A 21,244-nucleotide genomic window follows, 5' to 3' on the forward strand; every position below is an offset into this window, starting at 1 on the left:
TCTTCCAGCAGCGGGTACAGCCTCTCCATGGCACGGCTGCCCTTCAGAGCCGCCTCCGGGGAATCCCATTCCCTGGTGAGGAGTTGCAGGAACGACTCGTGAATGGGAAATGCCCGCGCCCGCGGACGAAGTGCTGCCAGCACCGGATCTCCCTTCTTCGAAGAAGTGACTACAGCCGGCGCGACGGGAGCTGGCGGGTCCGGCGGGGGATCGAGGTCCCAACCCCTGAATGATTTGCGGGATTAAGTCATCCAGCTCCTCCCGCTGGAAGAGGCGCAGCGTGCGGGGATCCTCTCCCTCTGATGTAGAATCCCCTTGCCCCGTAGCGGCAGGGTCCGATCCTGGGGAAACCGGGTCCGACCCAGTGCCCCCCGAACCCACAGGAAGCCGGACGTGGACGGGGAGCTGCAAGGCCCCCACGCCCCCCGGAGGGGGGGGGGCCGGAGAGGAGGACGAGGGCCGCGGTAGCTTGGGGGGTGGAGGCCCCACGGGAGCCGCCAGTTCCTGCAGGTACGCTGTATGCATCAGCCGAATAAACTCTGGGGAAAACCCCGGCCTACTCGGGGTGACCTCCGCGGGTGGGGGCCCCGGAGGGCCCTGTCCCTGTGAGTCCAACTCCGTAGCTGCCTCCGGTAATAGGATCGGGGGAGGGCCCTCCGGGACATCCCCATCCTCCAGCTCCGTCTGATCCCCTTCAGAGCGCAGCGCATGTAACATGGCCGCCGTTCCCGCCAGGAATGGGGGAGGGGCCGGCCCACGCCGTCCGGGCAAGGCTGCGAACGCTGAAAAATAAGTGCGGGGCCCGGACGTGCCTTCCCCCTCTGGGAGGCACCTAGCACAGATGCCCTCCCTAGAAATGCGCGATCCTGGCTCGCCGCAGGCCGAGCAACGCGACGGCCGCGGCATAGCAAGCGCGCCGAAAGACAGCCCCGACGATGAAAAACACTCGGCAGCCTCGGGGGGGGGCGGGGGGGGGGCCGCGAGACGGCGCGCCGCTGCGGGGGGGCCTGGACGGCCCGCACTACCCGCCGCTAAAACCCAAACGGCGCCGCGGGGGGGCCTTCCTGGCCGCACAGCCCGCCGAAATAGCTCTGCCTGCTCCCTGCTGCCCACGAGGAGCCGGCAAGATGGCCGCGGGAGCAAGCGAAGGAGGCCGGTCTCCCCGGCAGTCACAGTCAATCTAGCTGCAAAGAAAAAGCACAGCCAGGGAAACAACAAAAAGGCGACTTACCCCGGGAAAGAAACAGACCAGCGCTGAGAGCGAAGAAAAAGGAGGCAGAGGGCACAACAAAGAAGACACGCCTCCCCAATTAACCAATTAACCCTTTTTTTTTTTTTTTTTTTTTTTTTTAACTAAAGTACAACTTGATCCAAAACCAAAACTAACAACACAGAGAAGAAAGCCCTAATCAAAGGGAAACAAAAAAGTTTCAAGGAAATCGGGAGCAAGCCCAGATTCCACTACTCGCATCTGCTGGAGTCAGAAGATACTGAACTCCTGCAGAGGGGGTAGTAGTACTTATGGTGACGCCCCCTCGAAGCTTTGGGCTGACTCCATCTGCTGGAATGGGGACATAACCCACGGTCTGGACTGATCCAGGTACGTACAGGGAAAAAGAAGATATTCTGCCGCCTATCGTCAACCGTAGCTGTGGGCAAGCTGCCCTAAAAAAAACAAAAAACGTTGTGGTTTCTGATTGTTGTTCTGCGGTTGTTTCAGAGGATGTTGTGTTCTTGTGTGTCCCCTTGCCAGAGTTTGCTAAGGCTTTTGCCTCTGCGGCTGATAGGATAAAGACCTACAGGAGGCAAATGGACTATAGTGTCGTCTTTGGTAGAAGGATTTTTTTATAGGTTGGGTAGAATTTTCTTGCGAAAGACTGCTCTGTTGACGACATGAGGAGACCGTTGTGCCGTGTTCTTTGAGCTGGGATACAGACTCATGAAATCATTCACCAAACAAATTATCCCCTTTGCAAGGGAGATCGGCTAGTTTTTCATGTACATCATCTTGGCTTGCACTGGCCCACAGCCAGGCAATTCTTCTTGGAGGTCAGTTCCAGCAACAATGCTTGCTTCGGCGCCGCTAGTTTTTTGGGCTCTAGCCCTGGTGAGGATTGAGTGAACCAATGAGTTGGGGCATACAAACCCGAAGAGGCCCCTTCATGAACCCGAAGCCTGGAAATTTTCTTGGCCATCTGTGACATCCTGCCACAGTTGTGGCAGGATGTTTGGTCATGGTCCAGGCCCAGGCACAAGCAGCAGTAGTTATGCCTGTCTATGATGGAAAAAACTTTGCCACATTGGCAATACTTGAATCCTGGGGTCTTTGAAGCCATGGGTAGCACTGAAAAGTGCTTTTTGGGGGTTCACTGGAGTGAAGAGAGTAGAAAAAAGCATGAGGAGAAAGGATCCATGTTTGTGAGCTGCGCGGGAAAAACAGAACTGAGGACAGTGGGGCAGTCATGCAGGAACAGCTGTGCAGGCGCACAGAACAAAGCTCTGTATATCTGAAGAGAGGTTTTCCGGCTCAAGCCAATTGGAGGGACGTCCTAGACAGTAAGGCTAATTCAGCCGGCTTATCAATGGGGGGAAAAAAAAGTCTGCACTTTCCTTTTGAAAGTGGCTCACAGATACAAATGGCCTGTGGATTTTGCACAGGATAAATCTGGCTGGGAAACAGCATGCATGTGTTTGAAAAATGTTTGTTGAAGACTTGGTTTTTTCAATGACTATTTTGAAGCTTGAATTTTAGTAATGTTAAATTTAATGAAGGTAGTTACAGATCCTCTACCTCCCACTCCCCACACAACTTTAGCAGGCTAACCCCCCAACTATCATTGAAGGGACTAATCAGTGATCAAATGAAGTAAATAAATGAATATTAAATGCAGGTACAGCGGAGAGCTGTTCCAGTATTTAGGGGCCGATGCAAAAACTGAGCATTAAAACTGTGTGCTGAAATTCAGCATATGCTTTCCTAACACAAGCAATATATATATATATTTTTTTACTCTCATTGTAGTAAGCTAATGCATACTAACAAGAAAATGTGCACACAGAAAAAGGTGTAGGGGTGGGGGGGGAGGGTTAGGATATAATGTATGATTTGATTTATGCTTTGGGGAGGGAGGGGATGGGGCAACATTTTTTCTTTAGTAGATGACATTGCTACTTAGCCAGATATTTTTTCAAAATATCCAGTTAAGCAGCACATTATCCAGCCACAGAACCAAAAAAAAGAAAAAAAAAAAAAAAAAAAAGTCTACCCAGACTTTTTTTTTTTTTTTTATTTAAATTAACCGGCTACATAACTTCAGGAGTAGATTTGTTCGCGCCGGGTTGCATGAACAAATCTGTGCCCGCGCACAGGTTTTAAAATCTGCCCCTTAGTTTTTGGATACTTGCCAGGATCTTATGGCCTGGATTGGCCACTGTTGGAAACAGGATGCTGGGCTTGATGGACCCTTGGTCTGACCCAGTATGGCATGTTCTTATGTTCTTAGTATAAAGGTGGATAAGTCACAAATCCAATTGCTCCAAAATGGTCTATCTCAAATCTTGGAAGCGATGTGACAATTGCAAGCAATGGGAGACCAAAGGAGCTGTAGTTTTTAAAATGTTCTACGCTCGATTAATCTCACCCTTATTGTCCTTTTGGTGTTCCCTACATAAATAAGCTCGCAGGGACATTTCTATCTTAGGAATTATCACCCAGGAAAGATCTAGGCATCATGGTGAAATTTTCAGCTCAGTGTGCTGTGGCAATCAAAAAAGCCATCCCCTTCCTAATTTTAGGAATTAGGAAGGGAATGGCAAATAAAACAGAGGATGTCATAATGCCTCTGCATCGCTCCATGGTGTAACTGCACCTTGAATATCGTCACGTGTTGGGCAACTGGCTTACGCTTCCAAAATCTCATCCCAACAGTTGAGTGAGTTGCTGGCTAGGGCTTGGGAGCTCTCTGCTGCTTGGGACTGGTGCGTAAACAATAATAGTGTTAACGGTATCAAGGAGGCGGAGGATAGTACTTCCTTTGGTGAAAGACTTCTTTGGCCTCGGCGGTCTCCTGGATGAGGAGGATAGGTCCGGAGAGCAGGCAGAGGGTTTCATGATTGGTCCCAGAGTTGGGCCATAGCATCTCTCAATAGATTCTCTCCAGTGCATTGCATGTCAGCGAGTCGTTCCTATATAGTTCAGTTAATGTTAATCTAAGTTATACTGTAAGAAACAATTGGAAAACTTTGATGTTACCAGCACCATGTATTTTTCTGTAAACCGATGTGATATGTCAGATTGAATGTCGGTATATAAAAATAAATATATAAATAAATCTCTCTCTGGTCTGAGATCTGAGGCCCGTAGCCATGCCAGTCTGCAGACGCCAATTCCCGCTGCAGAGATTGTCAATGCCATTCTGAAAACATCGTAGGCCGCATGCACCTTGTGTTTTCCACACTCCAAACCCTTCTGACCAGCGACATGAGGGAGTCTTGCTGTTGTTGAGACAGCTGCTCAGTCACCTCCTGCACCTGCTTCCAGATATCCCGTGAGTATCGGCTTATGTAGAGCTGGTAGGCAGCAATGCGGGCAATAAGCATAGCACCCTGGAACACTTTCCTCCCAAGAGCATCCAACACCTTCTGGTCCTCCCCGGGGGCACCGAGGAGTGGGTCCGAGAGCACTTGACCCTCTTGAGGATGGATTAGACACCACTGACTGGGGGGGGGGGGGCACCTGACGTTTATCAAATCTGGCAGTCTTTTGGACATGGTAAACGCTGTCCGCCTTGTTCACAGGAGGCACTGTGAGGAGGTGTTCCCAAATCATCAGCAACTCCGTGCACCGGGGCCACCACATCATCCTTAGGAAGCTCCACAAACTGAAGAACTTCAAGAATTTTGTGACTGGCATCTTCTTCAGTCAAAAGTTGGAATGGGATGGCCTCCACCATCACCCTGACAAACCCCACGAAGGTTAAGTCCTCAGGCAGTGACCTCCTTTACTCATCTGAAGAAGGTCTGATGGGAGACCATCCAAATCCTCAGAGGATTCCATTTGGTCATCCCCCCAGGGGTCATAAGGACCCTCATCCTAACTATATATCACAGAGAATGGGGCCCTAAGTGCTTGGCCAACATCCAGAGGTGCAGGCGTCTCTGCTGGCCTTGGAGAGGCTTCCTCTTTGGAAGAACCGGAAGGACCACTGTATCAGTAGGGGGGAGGCCTCTGTACCCCGCTGGGCACCAGTGTCGGGTTGGTAAGGCATCCAATGAGATACTGAGCTTCTCTAGAAGCGGTACGAGGAAGGGCGGCATCGGCTCCTGTGCTGTGGGACCGAAGCCCTGCAGCACCCACTCCACCGCTAGCTGGACTCGAAGCTCCAGTTCCTCCTCAAACGTTGCTGATACCAACACAGACTAGGAGGAAGGAGGTGTTGCCAGATCTTTCTCAGACCCATGAGGGGGATCAGTGACTGGCACCAGGACCGGTGGAGACCATCGCAGACCCCGGGCATCGATGGAGTACAGCGCTCCTTGCCACGGAGTCACTTCAGGGGCATTGCAGGAAAAGCTGGTGTGTCCCCATGCATTGACAGGGACTGGTGCTGAAACTTCTTGGTCTTCCCATGATGCTCGGTTCGATTTTTCTCCAGGGCCAAGCTTGAGGATGATGAACCAGATGTCCTTGGCCTAGAGGAGATCGAAAACAGTCAGTCTTCGGCTCCCCTATCCACCGGTGACTGACGGAACAGACAGTCCTGTCAATGTCTATGGCATGGTGTCCATCTATGCAGCTCAGAGATCTGCCAAATATGATGGCTTGTACTTCTTCAACCCGAAGAGGTAGTCCAATCTTGTTGAGTTGAACCAGATGTCCCTTCAGAATCATCTGGGTACACAAGCGGCAACCCTGGACATCATGCGATGCCCCCAGGCAGAGGATGCAAAGATCACGAGGATCGGTGATCGACATGATCCTCTGGCACTGGGGGCATCGACGGAAACCAGACACAGCCATGATGGGGCAAAACAAACAGGGAAAAACCATGGAACAATGGCAGCAGGTGTCGATGGAAGAATGGCACTGAGGCAGTGCCACCACTGGGGGAAGCAACTGCGAAAAGAAACTTACCCAAATGCCGAAAACCCTGACTGGGAGCACTATGGGGAGGCACTGATAGGGACCCAGCGACAGACTGAAGGGAAAAGATTGCGAAAGACCACAAAATCAAAGTTTTCCACAAGGCAAAAAGCCAAAAGTTTTTAGAGCTCAAACCGCAAGACTCACAGCTCCGTGGAAGAAAAGACTGAAGAGGGATCCTGCGTGGATGTGTGGTAGAGGGCAATCTGGGCATGCTCAGAGTGCCTAATCAAAGTTTCTAGAAACTTTGACATAAGTTTTCTACATCAAGCTCCATCTGATGATGTCACTCATGTGAGGACTACCATTCATGCTTGTCCTTGAACTTGTTAGAGTTGAGTTTTTCTTGTATTGTCTTTTATGCTACTGCAGACTTAGCCGGTGAGGAAACCTTAACTCTCCCCCAATATCTTTGGATTGCCCACAGCACAGAGCAACAGAGCTAAGGCCAGTCTTGGCTGCAATACTACAGAATGTTAAAGACTGTGAGAGAGTGTGAGGGGGGAGGAGGACAGTCAGATGCCAGTGCAGGCAGATTTCCCTCCCTGGTGTCAATAGGATGGATGTGTCAAGAGCTGCCCAAGGCACCAACTGATGCCAATCTTACTCCTTGCAAACTCTCCTGGTTGGATGTCCTGTGGGTGAGATAGACATCAGCGATACCCATAGCAAAGCCTCCAGGGTGAAGCCAATACATGCCAACTTAGAGTCCTGTGTCTCAGTGGCAGCTGTGGGATTCTGATTTTAAGGTGCATATTATAGTTTTTAGTGAGTGTGTACTTAGGGTGTACTTAGTGTAATAATGCACAGCTACAATACAAAATGAACAGATGCAAACTCACCGCTTGAAGAATCAATGGGACTCGAGTGCTGGGTATAATTCTTTGATCATTTTCCAATAAAACACTGAGTGGAACGCCAAAGAGTCTATTCTCTGTATAAAGATCAAATTAGTTTCATGATTTCTAGGCATTTATTTTCCATACCTACAGAAGACAGCCAGATTATTTACAAAAATTGGGAACATGTTGAAATAATGCATGAATTAAGTCTACATGAAAAATCAAATATTATGGTATCTGGTATCATAAAATAGTATCAAAACAGCCAAAAAACATGCACCCAGCAGTTGTGTCTGTCTTTCTAAAGCACCAAATCTTGTACACCAGTCCAATTTATAAAATCCTAATAAACAAAAAATAATAAATACATTTTTGATCGTTTTTATTTGAAATCTTGTAGCAAACAATTACTACAATCTAGATGGTCAAACTGAAGAGGTGTACTTAACTGATATGCAGGGGTGTGATATAAAAGGACCAAACAGAACTGTGAGCCTGAAACAGCATTAAACAGATAACCCAACACAAAAGAGTCTTTCAATATTGATATATATCTGCTTCAGGGACCAAATCATCATCTTAAACAGACCTCTGTCTCATCATATATTATGGTCAGTGTTCAAGATACACACCTGCTCTTTCCATTTGTTGAGTGTACATTATTTTACGAGTGAGGTGCTACTGGCTTCTCTTAATTGTGTAGTGTACTGTAAAATTATAGCCATTCATAATCAAAAGAAAATATATTAATTGTGAATTAAACTCTTTAGAGGCATATTTTATTCTGTTTGACAATCCACTTATACAGATATAGCTCAAGATGGATTACATTATAAAAACTACATTGTGCAAGATAGACAATTAAGTCAGAAAATTGAAACCCCAACTCAGCAACAAAGAATCACAGCCCAGTCCTCGACAATTCCACATTTTAGCACAATCACTGAAAACAGTGGATATGACTCAGGGTGCACACCGTGAAGCCAATATTAAAAAAAAATCAGTAGGAGGAACTGAAGAAGAGCCAGATGAATGGTTCTTGTCTCCAGCTGTTTGATAGACCAGGAGGCCTCCATTGGAGATCAACTCCTTTAAGAACATAAGAAAATGCCATACTGGGTCAGACCAAGGGTCCATCAAGCCCAGCATCCTGTTTCCAACAGTGGCCAATCCAGGCCATAAGAACCTGGCAAGTACCCAAAAACTAAGTCTATTCCATGTAACCATTGCTAATGGCAGTGGCTATTCTCTAAGTGAACTTAATAGCAGGTAATGGACTTCTCCTCCAAGAACTTATCCAATCCTTTTTTAAACACAGCTATACTAACTGCACTAACCACATTCTCTGGCAACAAATTCCAGAGTTTAATTGTGCGTTGAGTAAAAAGAACTTTCTCCGATTAGTTTTAAATGTGCCCCATGCTAACTTCATGGAGTGCCCCCTAGTCTTTCTACTATCCGAAAGAGTAAATAACCGATTCACATCTACCCGTTCTAGACCTCTCATGATTTTAAACACCTCTATCATATCCCCCCTCAGTCGTCTCTTCTCCAAGCTGAAAAGTCCTAACCTCTTTAGTCTTTCCTCATAGGGGAGTTGTTCCATTCCCCTTATCATTTTGGTAGCCCTTCTCTGTACCTTCTCCATCGCAATTATATCTTTTTTGAGATGCGGCGACCAGAATTGTACACAGTATTCAAGGTGCGGTCTTCACCATGGAGCGATACAGAGGCATTATGACATTTTCCGTTTTATTCACCATTCCTTTTCTAATAATTCCCAACATTCTGTTTGCTTTTTTGACTGCCGCAGCACACTGCACAGACGATTTCAGTGTGTTATCCACTATGACACCTAGATCTCTTTCTTGGGTTGTAGCACCTAATATGGAACCCAACATTGTGTAATTATAGCATGGGTTATTTTTCCCTATATGCATCACCTTGCACTTATCCACATTAAATTTCATCTGCCATTTGGATGCCCAATTTTCCAGTCTCACAAGGTCTTCCTGCAATTTATCACAATCTGCTTGTGATTTAACTACTCTGAACAATTTTGTGTCATCTGCAAATTTGATTATCTCACTCGTCGTATTTCTTTCCAGATCATTTATAAATATATTGAACAGTAAGGGTCCCAATACAGATCCCTGAGGCACTCCACTATCCACTCCCTTCCACTGAGAAAATTGTCCATTTAATCCTACTCTCTGTTTCCTGTCTTTTAGCCAGTCCTTCCCTCGGGGAAGTCCCCACCCCTTCGGGGTGGGGACTTCCCCGAGGTTCTGGGTCGGAGGGACCAGAGGTGGATCTTTACGCTTAACACAGTTGCTCCCCAGGGCCTTAACAGAGAAATTGAGTGGCACCTGTTTTATTAGGGATGGATCCATCGAGATTTGCTGGCTTTTGACAGCTCTCGCGAAAGCTGTCACGTTCGCGCCTTTTTCTGTGTTTAAATGGCTGACACCTGCGAGAGCCTGCGCGCTCCGGGTATCATTTCAGAGGTATGTACATTTGCTTAATGGATGTTACTATGTAGCCTCTCTCACCATTTCATTGAGTTGACTTGTATTTGCTTTTATACTTTAGATTTGAATGTACCCCTGGTTCCCCCCCGACGCAGCCTAGCGAAACACGGGACCGTGTCGGGGAACCAAGTTAAAGAACTATTTGGAATTCATGGAGTTGCCTGTTTGAATTATATATATCTTCGATGTTCTGAAAATTCAAGTCAAGTATACCATAGAAATTGATGGTGATTAAATATTTATCCTGCACCAGTGTACTGTGGTACTTGCTTATGTGCAAGGTTTTGCTTCTCTTCTCTCTGGACTGGTAATTGAAGTCTCCCATTATTACTGCACTACCAATTTGGTTAGCTTCCCTAATTTCTCTTAGCATTTCACTGTCCATCTCACCATCTTGACCAGGTGGACGGTAGTATACCCCTATCACTGTAGTCTTCCCTGACACAAATTTCTACCCATAAAGATTCAATTTTGTATTTAGTCTCATGCAGGATGTTTATCCTGTTGGATTCTATGCCATCCCGGACATAAAGCGCCACACCTCCTCCCGAGTGCACCTCTCTGTCATTGCGATATAATTTGTACCCCGGTATAGCACTGTCCCATTGGTTATCCTCTTTCCACCATGTCTCTGAGATGCCAATTAAGTCTATGTCATCATTTATTGCTATACATTCTAATTCTCCCATCTTACTTCTTAGACTTCTGGCATTAGCATACAAACATTTCAAAGTTTGTTTTTTTTTGTATTGTCATTCTGCTTTTTAATTGATAGGGATAAGGTAGAATTTTTTAGCTCAGGTGAATTTTTAGTTACAGGCACTTGGACTACTTTTCTAATTAGTGGAACCTCACTGTCGGGATGCCCTAATTCTAATGCATCATTAGTACCCTTTAAAGATACCTCTCTCCGAACCATGCGCTGCTGAGCGACTGTCGGCTTTCCCCTTTGTTCTAGTTTAAAAGCTGCTCTCTCTCCTTTTTAAAGGTTAGCGCCAGCAGTCTGGTTCCACCCTGGTTAAGGTGGAGCCCATCCCTTCGGAAGAGACTCCCCCTTCCCCAAAAGGTTCCCCAGTTCCTAACAAAACTGAATCCCTCTTCCTTGCACCATCGTCTCATCCATGCATTGAGACTCCGGAGCTCTGCCTGCCTCTGGTGACCTGCGCGTGGAACAGGGAGCATTTCAGAGAATGCTACCCTGGAGGTTCTGGATTTAATCTTTCTACCTAAGAGCCTAAATTTGGCTTCCAGAACCTCCCTCCCACATTTTCCTATGTCGTTGGTGCCCACGTGTACCACGACAGCCGGCTCCTCCCCAGCACTGTCTAAAATCCTATCTAGGTGACGCGTGAGGTCCACCACCTTCGCACCAGGTAGACATGTTACCAGGCGATCCTCACGCCCACCCGCCACCCAGCTATCTACATTCCTAATAATCGAATCACCAACTATGACAGCCGACCTAACCCTTCCCTCCTGGGCAGTAGGCCTTGGGGAGATATCCTCAGTGCGAAAGGACAATGCATCACCTAGAGAGCAGGTCCTTGCTACAGGATCCTTTCCTGCTACACCTGGTTGGTGCTCTCCCATTATGAGACCTTCTTCCTCCAAGGCAGCACCAGGGCTGCCTGTCTGAAGTTGGGACTTGACTACTATGTCAAGTCCCAACTTGACATAACTTTGAGTTACCTGCATCTAACAATGAGCCCCCCAACCGGATAGACTTGCATCCGTTGTCACCAAGATCCAGGACAGCATACTTAAACTGACTTCCTTCAACAGAGGCAAAGGATCCAGCCACAAGAGCAGAGACTCATGTATCTGCTGACTCTGAGAAAGCTGCACTCCACAGTCCTGTGATTCCAGACACCATCTCGACAGAAGCGACGCTTGGAGCGGATGCATATGAGTCCTGGCCCATGGAACCAAATCCAGCATCACCGCTATCAAGCTGAGCACCTGCAAATAGTCTCATGCCAAGAGAAGCAGCAGTCCCAGAAAACTCCAAAGTTGTTGGAGTACCTTTCGGACCTGATGATCATCTGTGAGGAACACCTGCCCTGCCTGAGTATCGGAACCATGCCCCCAAGTATTCCAATTTCTTGGCAAAGTTGATCACCCAGCCCAAGCCTTCCAACAACTTCACCACTTGACGAGTCACCCACAAAGGAGCATGAATTAACCAAAGAGTTTAACTTGCAGGTCCCCAGGCGGCTCTCTTCCAGAGTCTTGGCCTAAATCAGCCAGTCATCCAAGTACGGGTGTATACCAGGATTCCATATAGTCTCAACTCTGCCGCCACCATCACCACACCCTTGGGAAAAAGGTTCTGGGCATAGAGGCCGGACCAAAAGTAGTGCTCGAAACTGATAATGAAGACAAGACCATGAATTGCAGAAAACGAATCGCAGAAAACGTCAGTGATCTAGCCGGATGGGAATGTTTATTTATTTATTTATAACTTTTTATATACAGAGGTTCAATTAACAAGATTAATTATCACTTCGGTTTACATTACAACCAGCAAAAAATAACAGAGACAAAGTCTTGTTTTACAATGAACAGGGTTCATTGTAAAACAAGACTTATGCATGCACACCTCAGACAAGGAGGTCATGAACTCCGACTGCACGGCTGTTATCACTGTGTGCAAAGTTTCCATGCGAAAATGAGTCACCTGCAAACGACTGTTAACCCCCTTGAGATCCAGGATGGGTCAAAAGGAGCCCTCCTCCTTGGGCACAATGAAATAAATGGACTATCAAACCTGTATTTTGAGTCATGGGCAATGGAATCACAGCCCTCAGATTGAGGAGCCTTGACAATGCACACTCCACTGCCTATCTCTTCTGCGAGGAGTGGCAAGAAGACACCATGGACACATCCTGAGGAACACTGCAAAACTCCAGTGCATATCCATCTCGTATCACCTCCAAGACCCACTGGTCTTACGTGATATCAACCCACCTCTGATAAAAGAAAGAGAGGTGATCCCCTATCTCTTGTTCCTGGGGGGTGGGTCAGCACACCTTTATTGGGAGGCTCAGGCAGTTCTACTTCCTGAGTCGCACCCTGCTTGGGCTTTATGGGACAAAAGCATTGAGACTTGCCAAAAGACAGAGTCCTCTGAAAGTTCTCTCTGGTGTAGGGTCAAACACTTGGATCCCCTAGCATGACCTCTCAAGCTAAAGGACTGCAGGATCTGCTTATTTTCTGGCAATTGAGAAAGTGGAGACTCGCGCCACTTATTGGCCATTTTCTCCAACTCACTCCCAAACAAGAGCAAGCCTTCAAATGGGCAACTTCGTAAGGTTAGCCTCGGAGATTTCATCTGCCAACCAATTTCTCAGCCATAACTGACTCCTAGCCGCTATTACCGAAGCCAACTTCTAGCTGAGGTGCGGACCAAATCGCAGCCTGCATCTACCAAAAAGGCAGCTGCTGGTTCCATAACTGCCCTGGAATTCACTCCAGATTCAACCTCCTGACAGAGAAGTAAACAGGAGCGAGCCACCAGGGAACAACAAGAAGCTATCTGCAAGATCATCACCACTGCTTCAAATGCTTGCTTAAGGATGGCCTCAATCCTATCATATACATCCTTCAAGCCTGCTCCTCCCTCCACAGGAATAGTCATCCACTTTGAGACAGCACACCCACAAGTGCATCCACTTTTGGAAAATGCAACCACTCTCCCCATTGGATCCAGGGGGTACAGTCCTTCCAAGACTCTACTCCCTTTGAAATTAACCTCCGGGGCGCCCCACTCAAGATCAATCAATTCTTGAATGGTCTCCGTAACAGGGAGAAAAAAGGTTTTACACAAGGAAACCAAGATGGTATTCTTCTTTGGCTCAGACATGGAATCAGCACCAAGTACTCCCAGCATCTTTAATGTCTGGGAAATCAGCACCAGTAACTCATCTATGAAAGAACTGCAACATAGTAATATACAGTTCCAGTCCCGGGGGAATTTCCCCATCCTCGAGAGAGGAAGAATTGGCTTCATCATCTATGCAATCCGGATCCCTATTGGGATGGCCGGCTACTGATCTAGTAGTACTTCGGCACTTAACCACAGCGTCATGCGTGTAGGTGGTAACCACCTGCGATTCTAACCTAGTAAGATTGGTCAGGGCCAAGGACTGTGCCTGAACATAAAAACATAAGAAATTGCCATGCTGGGTCAGACCAAGGTTCCATCAAGCCCAGCTTCCTGTTTCTAACAGGCCAAACCAGGCCACAAGAACCTGGCAATTACCCGGAAGAAAAGGCTGAAAAAAGGATTGCAATCCTTGAAAAAATTCCACCCAAGAAAAACAGAAGGATCCATGCTAAAACAAGGAGGCACCTGTCCTGTGCCCCCCTGGGCTACCTTTCCCCGCTGACAAACCAGTTAAGGGAGTTCCACGTCAGGCATCCCTTCTGACACAACTTAACCCAGGCCCTCATCAGGCTGGGAAGAACCAGGCTTAGTAAAATCAGATGAAGGCAATTCACCCTGAGCCTCAAGCAGTGCTGGCACAAGTTAGAGGGAACGTCAGGCTGAGATGCCCAAATATGCAGGCAGTACAAAGGGAAAGGCGCTTAGGTTTCTTAGCTATAGGTGCCATCAGTCTGTCAGTACGCTTAACAAGCGACTGAAAAGGTGCGCCCAGCTGAATCTGTGCTGTAAAAACGTGTGTCCAAAACTTAGGCACCCCAAAATTTAAGTGCACAACCCTGTGTGTGATGAGCACCGAAAAAGTGAGCACCCTAGCCTAGATGGTGCATACAGGCAAGCTCGTGCTGAAATCAAATGCTGCTTCCAACTGAATGCCCAAGCAGGCATCCTACTAAGTGTCCAAACACTGGGGCATAATTTGGACAGTCAGCCGGATGCACTTGCACAAATCGATGGTCCTGAAGAGGGCAGCCTAGCGTGGGAAAACGGTTGCTGCGGCCTACCACGCAGTGCACAGAGGAAAGTCTAAGAGCAGGGCCTAGCCCAAAGCTGCCTCATCCCTCAAACTCCCTTGGGGACAGGACTGAATGTCATATCAGTGCGCTGAGCAAGGAGGAATGTCCTACAAATACCCTCCTGTTCAGAATTTATTTATTTATATATATTTAACACACACACATATATTTACCCAGTTCAGCCAGTCCCGGCTGAGTACAGAGTTGATCTCAGGCCGCGGAGGGAGACTGCATACTCTGTCCCACCACACTTTGCTTCCTGCACACTCTTTCTTTCAGCTGTTTCAACAGCTTAGTCCATGCTGGCTGAAAAATCAGCTACCGGAGGATCAAGGCACTCATCTGAGGGACCACGGAAATCACCTCAGGAATTCTCAACTGGGGGAGGGATGATTTGGTATCACCGCAGAAGAGGCAAATTAAATTTTTCTTCTTCTAAAACTTTAAACAATCCCCAGTAGGGAGACGCACATCCGCCATCTGCTGGTGATGGAGAACACTGATAGGCCATTATCACTGCAGGAGTATATATATACTATGATGTCAGCTTTGCACCGTCTCCATCTGCTGGTTAGGGATGTGAATCGTTTTTGAACGATTAAAATTATCGTCAGATAATTTTAAAATCGTCCAAAATCGTTAGAGTGCACGATACAATACAAATGCCCCCGATTTATCGTCAGGGGCATTTGTATTGTATCGTTAAATAGGGCACGGGAAAACCGGCACACCAAAACAACCCCTAAACCCACCCCGACCCTTTAAAACCAATTCCTTACCCTCCCCCACCCTCCCGAACCCCCCCCCAAATGTTAAATTACCTGGTGGTCCAGTGGGGGGGGGGGTCCCGGCGCGACCTCCCGCTCTCGGGCCATCGGCGCCATTTTGGCTGCCACTAATTAAAATGGCGCCGATGGCCCGATAAAAAAAAAACAAACCTCCCGACCCTTTAAATCGACCCCCCCTTAGCCTCCCCCACCCTCCCGACCCTGTTTTTTTTAGGGAGGCCCGCGCCGCTAAAAAAAAAAAAAAAAAAACCAAAAACCCACCCGACCCTTTAAATCGACCCCCCCAAAACCTTTTAAAATTTACCTGGTGGTCCAGGGGGGCCTCGGAGGGCCTCGGGAAGAGATCCAGGGTGGCCAGATGGCGCCGGCCGGCCAGTGCTCCTACCATGTGACAGGGGCCGGCCAATGGCATGGATACCCTGTCAAATGGTAAGGGCAAAGGGGCATCGGCGCCAATTTTTTTTTAGAACAGGTGATGCCTGGGAACGGGAAATCTCTTCCCGAGGCCCCCCTGGATCTCTCCTCTCCCCGAGGCCCCCCCTGGATCTCTCCCCGAGGCCCTCCGAGGCCCCCCTGGACCACCAGGTAATTTTAAAAGGTTTTGGGGGGGGGGGTCGATTTAAAGGGTCGGGTGGGTTTTTTAATTTTTTTTAGCGGCGCGGGCCTCTTAGCGATGTGAATTGGAATCGGAAACTATTCCAATTCACTTATCTTAACGATCAGATTCCGCCCCCCCCCCCAGCCGAATCTGATAGTTAAGATGATCTGGCACACGATTCACATCTCTACTACTGGTAGATGTGCATAATCCACTGGTTCTGAATTCATGTGTGGATGCTAAGAAAATTCTGGATTCCTACCGCTACCACCACCTCTTAAGTAGTGGCTGTAATGTCACAGAGGAAAACGGTGGGGAAATAACCCACTTGTCATGAACTAGTGTAGCAGGAAAAGATGGAAAAACCAGTTTAAGATAGACCTCTATCATATTATCATGAGCACCCTTCAGGGCCACACTTTCCTCTACAGGAAGCATTTTCTTAGCGCATCCAATTTAGAAAATTTCAATTGTTCCAAGGCCTCTTCTGGAAGTGGACAAATTTTAGCTATGGCTCTCTCAACTTTCAGTCTGGCCTTCAGAGTTTCCCATACTGCTGAAACCAAAGTCTTTACCACCATATGAAAAGGGAAGACCTTGTGGGCCTGAGACCCTCCTAAATGAAGTCCTCTCCTTCCTGCGCTGATTCCACCTGCTGTCCCTTAATTCCCAGATCCGCCAGGTCTGGACTCTCAATTAAACCAAGTAGTAAAAAATAATAAAAATGCACTAATAAAATGCAACTATCCCCTTCTACCCGGATTGTATGCAGTAGCCTTCAGGGTACTGGGCTACTGCATACAATACAATATTTCTCTTGGCATAAAACAAATCAAGAGCTTAGCAGCATTTAAAATAAATCTTACCAGTTGCTTTCCTTTTCACTGCTTTGTTTCTCTTTAGATCCAGATCCAATACATCACAGAGAGCTGTCAGCTCAATCAGAGCCAAAGTAGGGATCTTCTTCATATCCTGAGAAGAAAGGTCTCCAATCCGTGTCACTCCCAGTCGGCCCTTAGGAATTTGGATCTTCTGCAGAGAAACAGAAAGACTCAGATTTACTGTACAAGTCCTCAGGATTTTAAATTGTGAAAACTCAAGTGCTGAATACTTGAGAGCACAGCTCAACTTTGACGGCCCACTGGAAGACCGTAACATAAGATATCCCATACTAGGTCAGAGTAAGGGTCCATCAAGTCCAACATCCTGTGTCCAACAGTGGCCAATCCAAGTCACAAGTACCTGGCAAGTATCCAAACATTAAATAGATCTCAAGCTACTATTCTTTGATTAAAAGAAAATTAGGTCTTACCTTTGATAATTTTCATTCCTGTAGTACCAAGGATCAGTCCAGACTCCTAGGTTTTGCCTCCGCATCAGCAGGTGGAGACAGAGCAAGATTTGACAGGCTCTGCCATAAATACCAGGGTGCCACCCACAGCCTGTCAGTATTACGCAATGTCAAAGCAGAATAATTCCCAGCTGTAAACTAACTATATACATGAAGTTCAACCAGGGAACCCTCGGGTCACTCCCCCCAACAAAGAACCTGACCCAAAAAACAGAGAGAAACAGATCTAAGGATCTTCTCAGAGCCAATAAATTTGAGCAGAATTAGTAACAGCGGACTCTCCGAACTCAATGCAGCAGTGGGCGCGACTCTGGACTGATCCTTGGTACTACAGGAACGAAAATTATCGAAGCTAAGACCTAATTTTCTTTTCCCTGTACATACCGAATCAGTCTAGACTCCTGAGATGTACCAGAGCTCAACTACTTGGGGTGGGAACAGGAGAGGCCCGCTCTCAATACGCCTGCTCCAAAATTGCCCTCCCTGGAGTCCTGTACATCCAGACGATAATGACGTGCAAACGTGTGCAACGATTTCCAAGTCGCTGCTCTGCAGATCTCTAGCGGGGAGATCTGGTGACACTCTGCCCAGGAAGCCACCTGGGAACGAGTAGAGTGAGCCTTCAGTCCCAAAGGCAAGGGCCGGCCACCTAAAAGGTAAGCGGAATTTATGGCTTCCTTCAACCACCGTGAGATGGTGGTCTTAGACGCCATATTATCCTTTTTGGGACCCTTCCAAAGGACGAAAAGGTGATCCGACACTCGGAAACCATTAGTAACTTCCAGATAGCGCAAGAGGACCCTACGCACATCCAGCTTCTTCAAGTCCTTGGAAAGGTTATCCGACCTGTCAAGTTGAGAAAACGCTGGAAGCTCCACAGACTGGTTTCAAATGAAAAGAAACTACTTTTGGTAGAAAGGAGGGAACCGTCCGAAGGCTAATTCCGGACTCAGAGATCCGCAAGAAGGGTTCCCTACAGGACAATGCCTGAAGTTCAGAAACTCGCCTAGCCGAAGTGATTGCCACCAAAAATACTACCTTCAATGTAAGATCCTTCAGGGTCGCTCTCTTCAGTGGTTCGAACGGTGGTGCACACAAGGCCTTGAGCACCACATTTAAGTTCCAGGACAAGCAGCGGTGGACGTTTGCTTTGCCCCCCTCAGAAACCGAGCAACATCGGGATGAGATGCCAACATCCCCCCTTCCACAGAACCACGTAAGCAACCGAGGGCAGCCACCTGTACTCGCAACGAACTATAGGACAGCCCCTTGGCCAAACCGTCTTGAAGAAAGGCTAAAATATTGGAAATGGACGCCCGAGTAGCCCAAATCGCCCGAGAAGCACACCATGATTCGAAAACCTTCCAAACGCGAACATATAAGGAAGTGGAGGTCTTGCGCGACCGCAGGAGAGTGGACACCACCGCATCCGAATAACCTTTACCTCTTAAACGGCGCCTCTCAAAAGCCCTGCCGCTAGATAAAAGCGATCTACCTGATCGAAACAGACAGGTCCCTGATGAAGTAGATTCGGTAATGCAGGTTGACGGAGTGGTTCCTCTAATGCTAGGTTGATGAAATCTGCAAACCACAGTTGCCGTGGCCACGCGGGAGCCACCAGAATTACCTCCGTAGGATGACTCTCTATTCGACGAAGGACCTTGCCGATCAGAGGCCAGGGGGGAAAAACATACAGACGGATTGACGTTGGCCAGGGCAGTGCCAAAGCGTCCGCCCCGTTTCCCTGCACCAGGCAAAGAACATGAGGGATCAAAGGACCTAAATTCCTCATCCACCTCGACCAAACAAGGAAAGATCCCCCAGGACCCAAAAAACTCTGGGAGAAAGGCTCACAAAAATAAAGAACTCGCCAGACTGCAGAACTTCAGGTTTTTGCACCAGCCACCATCTGCTGGAGATGGAGAAATACTGAGGAACTGCAGGTGGCACCAGGGATTATGAAGCAGTGTCAGTGAAGCTTTCTCTGTCTCCATCTGCTGGCAGAGATGCGTAAACCCGGGAGTCTAGACTGATCTGGGTACATATAGGGAATATTTTTCCAGTCATATCCTTCCCAGTCTCGTAGAAGACATTCCTGGAAAGACTCCTTCCACCATCATAGATATGTACAGCTGCTAATTACTTGTGGAAAGACTATTAAATACAGTAGCAGGTGAGCCAGCAGAAGGCAGGTCATTTGGTATGGGATTGCTAAGCGAGAAGTGGTTTCTCCCTGGGAACTGTGATTTAGCCAGACACTGTGGGCCTCAGGGTTCTCTTGCCCAGACAATTCTTGTATTTCTCCACTGGATAGCAATGGCAGGTAAAACAGTAACCTGAGGATGGGGAGAAAAAAAATGAAGCTTGGGCCTAAAAGGATCACTCACAGGCCCAGAAACAATTAAGGAAAACCTTTAAAGTTCTATACCAGCTGTCAGTCTTCACCAAAACATCTGTGGTCAAAGGCTGAGCAGCTGCCTCCCACAGCAACAGGAGAAGGCCTCCACTATATCTCACTGGCATCCTTACACCCTGCCAATGACTCTGGGCCTTTGTTGATGACTGTCATGAATGGCCTCAGACTTACAGCATCAGCGGGCTAGCAAGCTATAAATTTTAACACGACAGAGCAAGCAGAATGAAACGGCACTGCTGGCTATAGTTTGCTCACCCCCGACTTACAGGTAGTGAGCATTCTTCTTTTATCCTCTTCGGCTCCCACTGCATGGTCCCCTTCAGTAAAGCTGCTGCTTGTTCAGAATATGCCACATCTGTGTTAAAGAGTTCTTCTTTTCCAGGGCCCCTCAGGGTGCTTATGAATCCTCTGGGCTCTCCATCTACTATACACATAAAAAGCAAAAAGTGAACCTCTTAAATCTGGAGGGCTGAGTAAAGAAATATATTCTAGGGGTAAACCACATACAGTAATTTCAATGAAAGCATTCTTGTAGCCACAGTGTCATTTAAACATTAAAACCTTGGTCACATCTGTCTAATTTACAAACTATTAAATCAATACTAAAACATTTCTCCAATTCAAAATGGCTTTGTTCCTGCTAAATGACATCTAATAGCAGGGTTCGTTACCTATTTCTTTATGAACTTAAAAGAATAAATGATTTAGAGAGAAAGATGACCCATGCAACAAGTCACACAGCTTTGTACCATATGGAAAGGGGGTTTGTTTAAAGATTACTGTAAATGACCAGCAGATATAAGAAATTATTATAAGAGGAAAAATGGTGTACATCAGTATTTCAGATCAGTATGTAAAAGTTTCAAGGACGAAGACCGAAGGAAAAAATAATTACGTGTTATGAACTCTGTTTGCAATAAGAAAAATAAAAATCTTATTGCCCTTCCATCTACACTTACAGCTCTGACAAAAAAAAAAAAAGCCTCGTGCTTTAAAATGAAAGGCTCAATACACCTTGTTACACTAAGCTTTAAGAGTAATATTCATACATTGTATCCATAAGCTTGCAAGCTAATTTTCAAAGGAAAACCTCCCCTTTGGGGTTTCCCTTAGAAAATCAGGCTGGTTGCACACCACGCATCTGCATACATTTGCGCCAGCAAGGGTGGGAGGGGGGGGAGTGGGTAGTGACAGTGAAGTGGAAAGGTCTTTGAAAATTGCCCTCCTCATGCAGAGTATCTACTGCACAGATTTAAATAAAATTTTAATCTGCAGGCTTCATGGGATTGGAGGCAGTGTCCTATTCTGGATTTAAAATTGTATAAGACAGGAAACAGAGGGTAGGACTAAATGGTCAGTTTTCCAAAATGGAGAAAGGTAGTTCTTGGAGTGCCCCAGGGGGGGGGTCTATATATTGGGACCTGTGCTATTTCGCATATTCAAATAATCTGGAAAAAGGAACAGCAAGTGGGGTAACCAAGTCTGCAGATACCACAAAATTGTTTTGGAGTTTAAAAAAAAAAAAAAAAAAGTTGAAGATTTTGAAGAACTGCAGAAGGACCTTGTGAGACTAGGAGACTGGGCTTCTAAATAGTAGATGCAATTTAATGTGGTCAA

At 47.1% G+C, this 21,244-nt stretch overlaps 1 protein-coding gene across 6 annotated transcripts in view; it reads right to left on the reverse strand.

Moving 5' to 3' along the window:
* ARHGAP40 (Rho GTPase activating protein 40) overlaps nucleotides 1–21,244 on the reverse strand; it is a 189,758-nt gene that overhangs the window by 55,684 nt on the left and 112,830 nt on the right. For all 6 annotated transcript variants that reach the window (XM_029612411.1, XM_029612410.1, XM_029612409.1 and 3 more), the window contains exons 5-7: nucleotides 19,894–20,051; nucleotides 16,727–16,892; nucleotides 6,985–7,076 (exon numbers count right to left, since the gene is read on the reverse strand). In XM_029612411.1, coding sequence (XP_029468271.1) covers nucleotides 6,985–7,076; nucleotides 16,727–16,892; nucleotides 19,894–20,051 — 416 coding nt within the window. The remainder of the gene's footprint in view (nucleotides 1–6,984; nucleotides 7,077–16,726; nucleotides 16,893–19,893; nucleotides 20,052–21,244) is intronic.

The sequence above is a fragment of the Rhinatrema bivittatum genome, chromosome 8 (genome assembly GCF_901001135.1).
Source record: "Rhinatrema bivittatum chromosome 8, aRhiBiv1.1, whole genome shotgun sequence".
NCBI classification, from domain to species: domain Eukaryota; kingdom Metazoa; phylum Chordata; class Amphibia; order Gymnophiona; family Rhinatrematidae; genus Rhinatrema; species Rhinatrema bivittatum.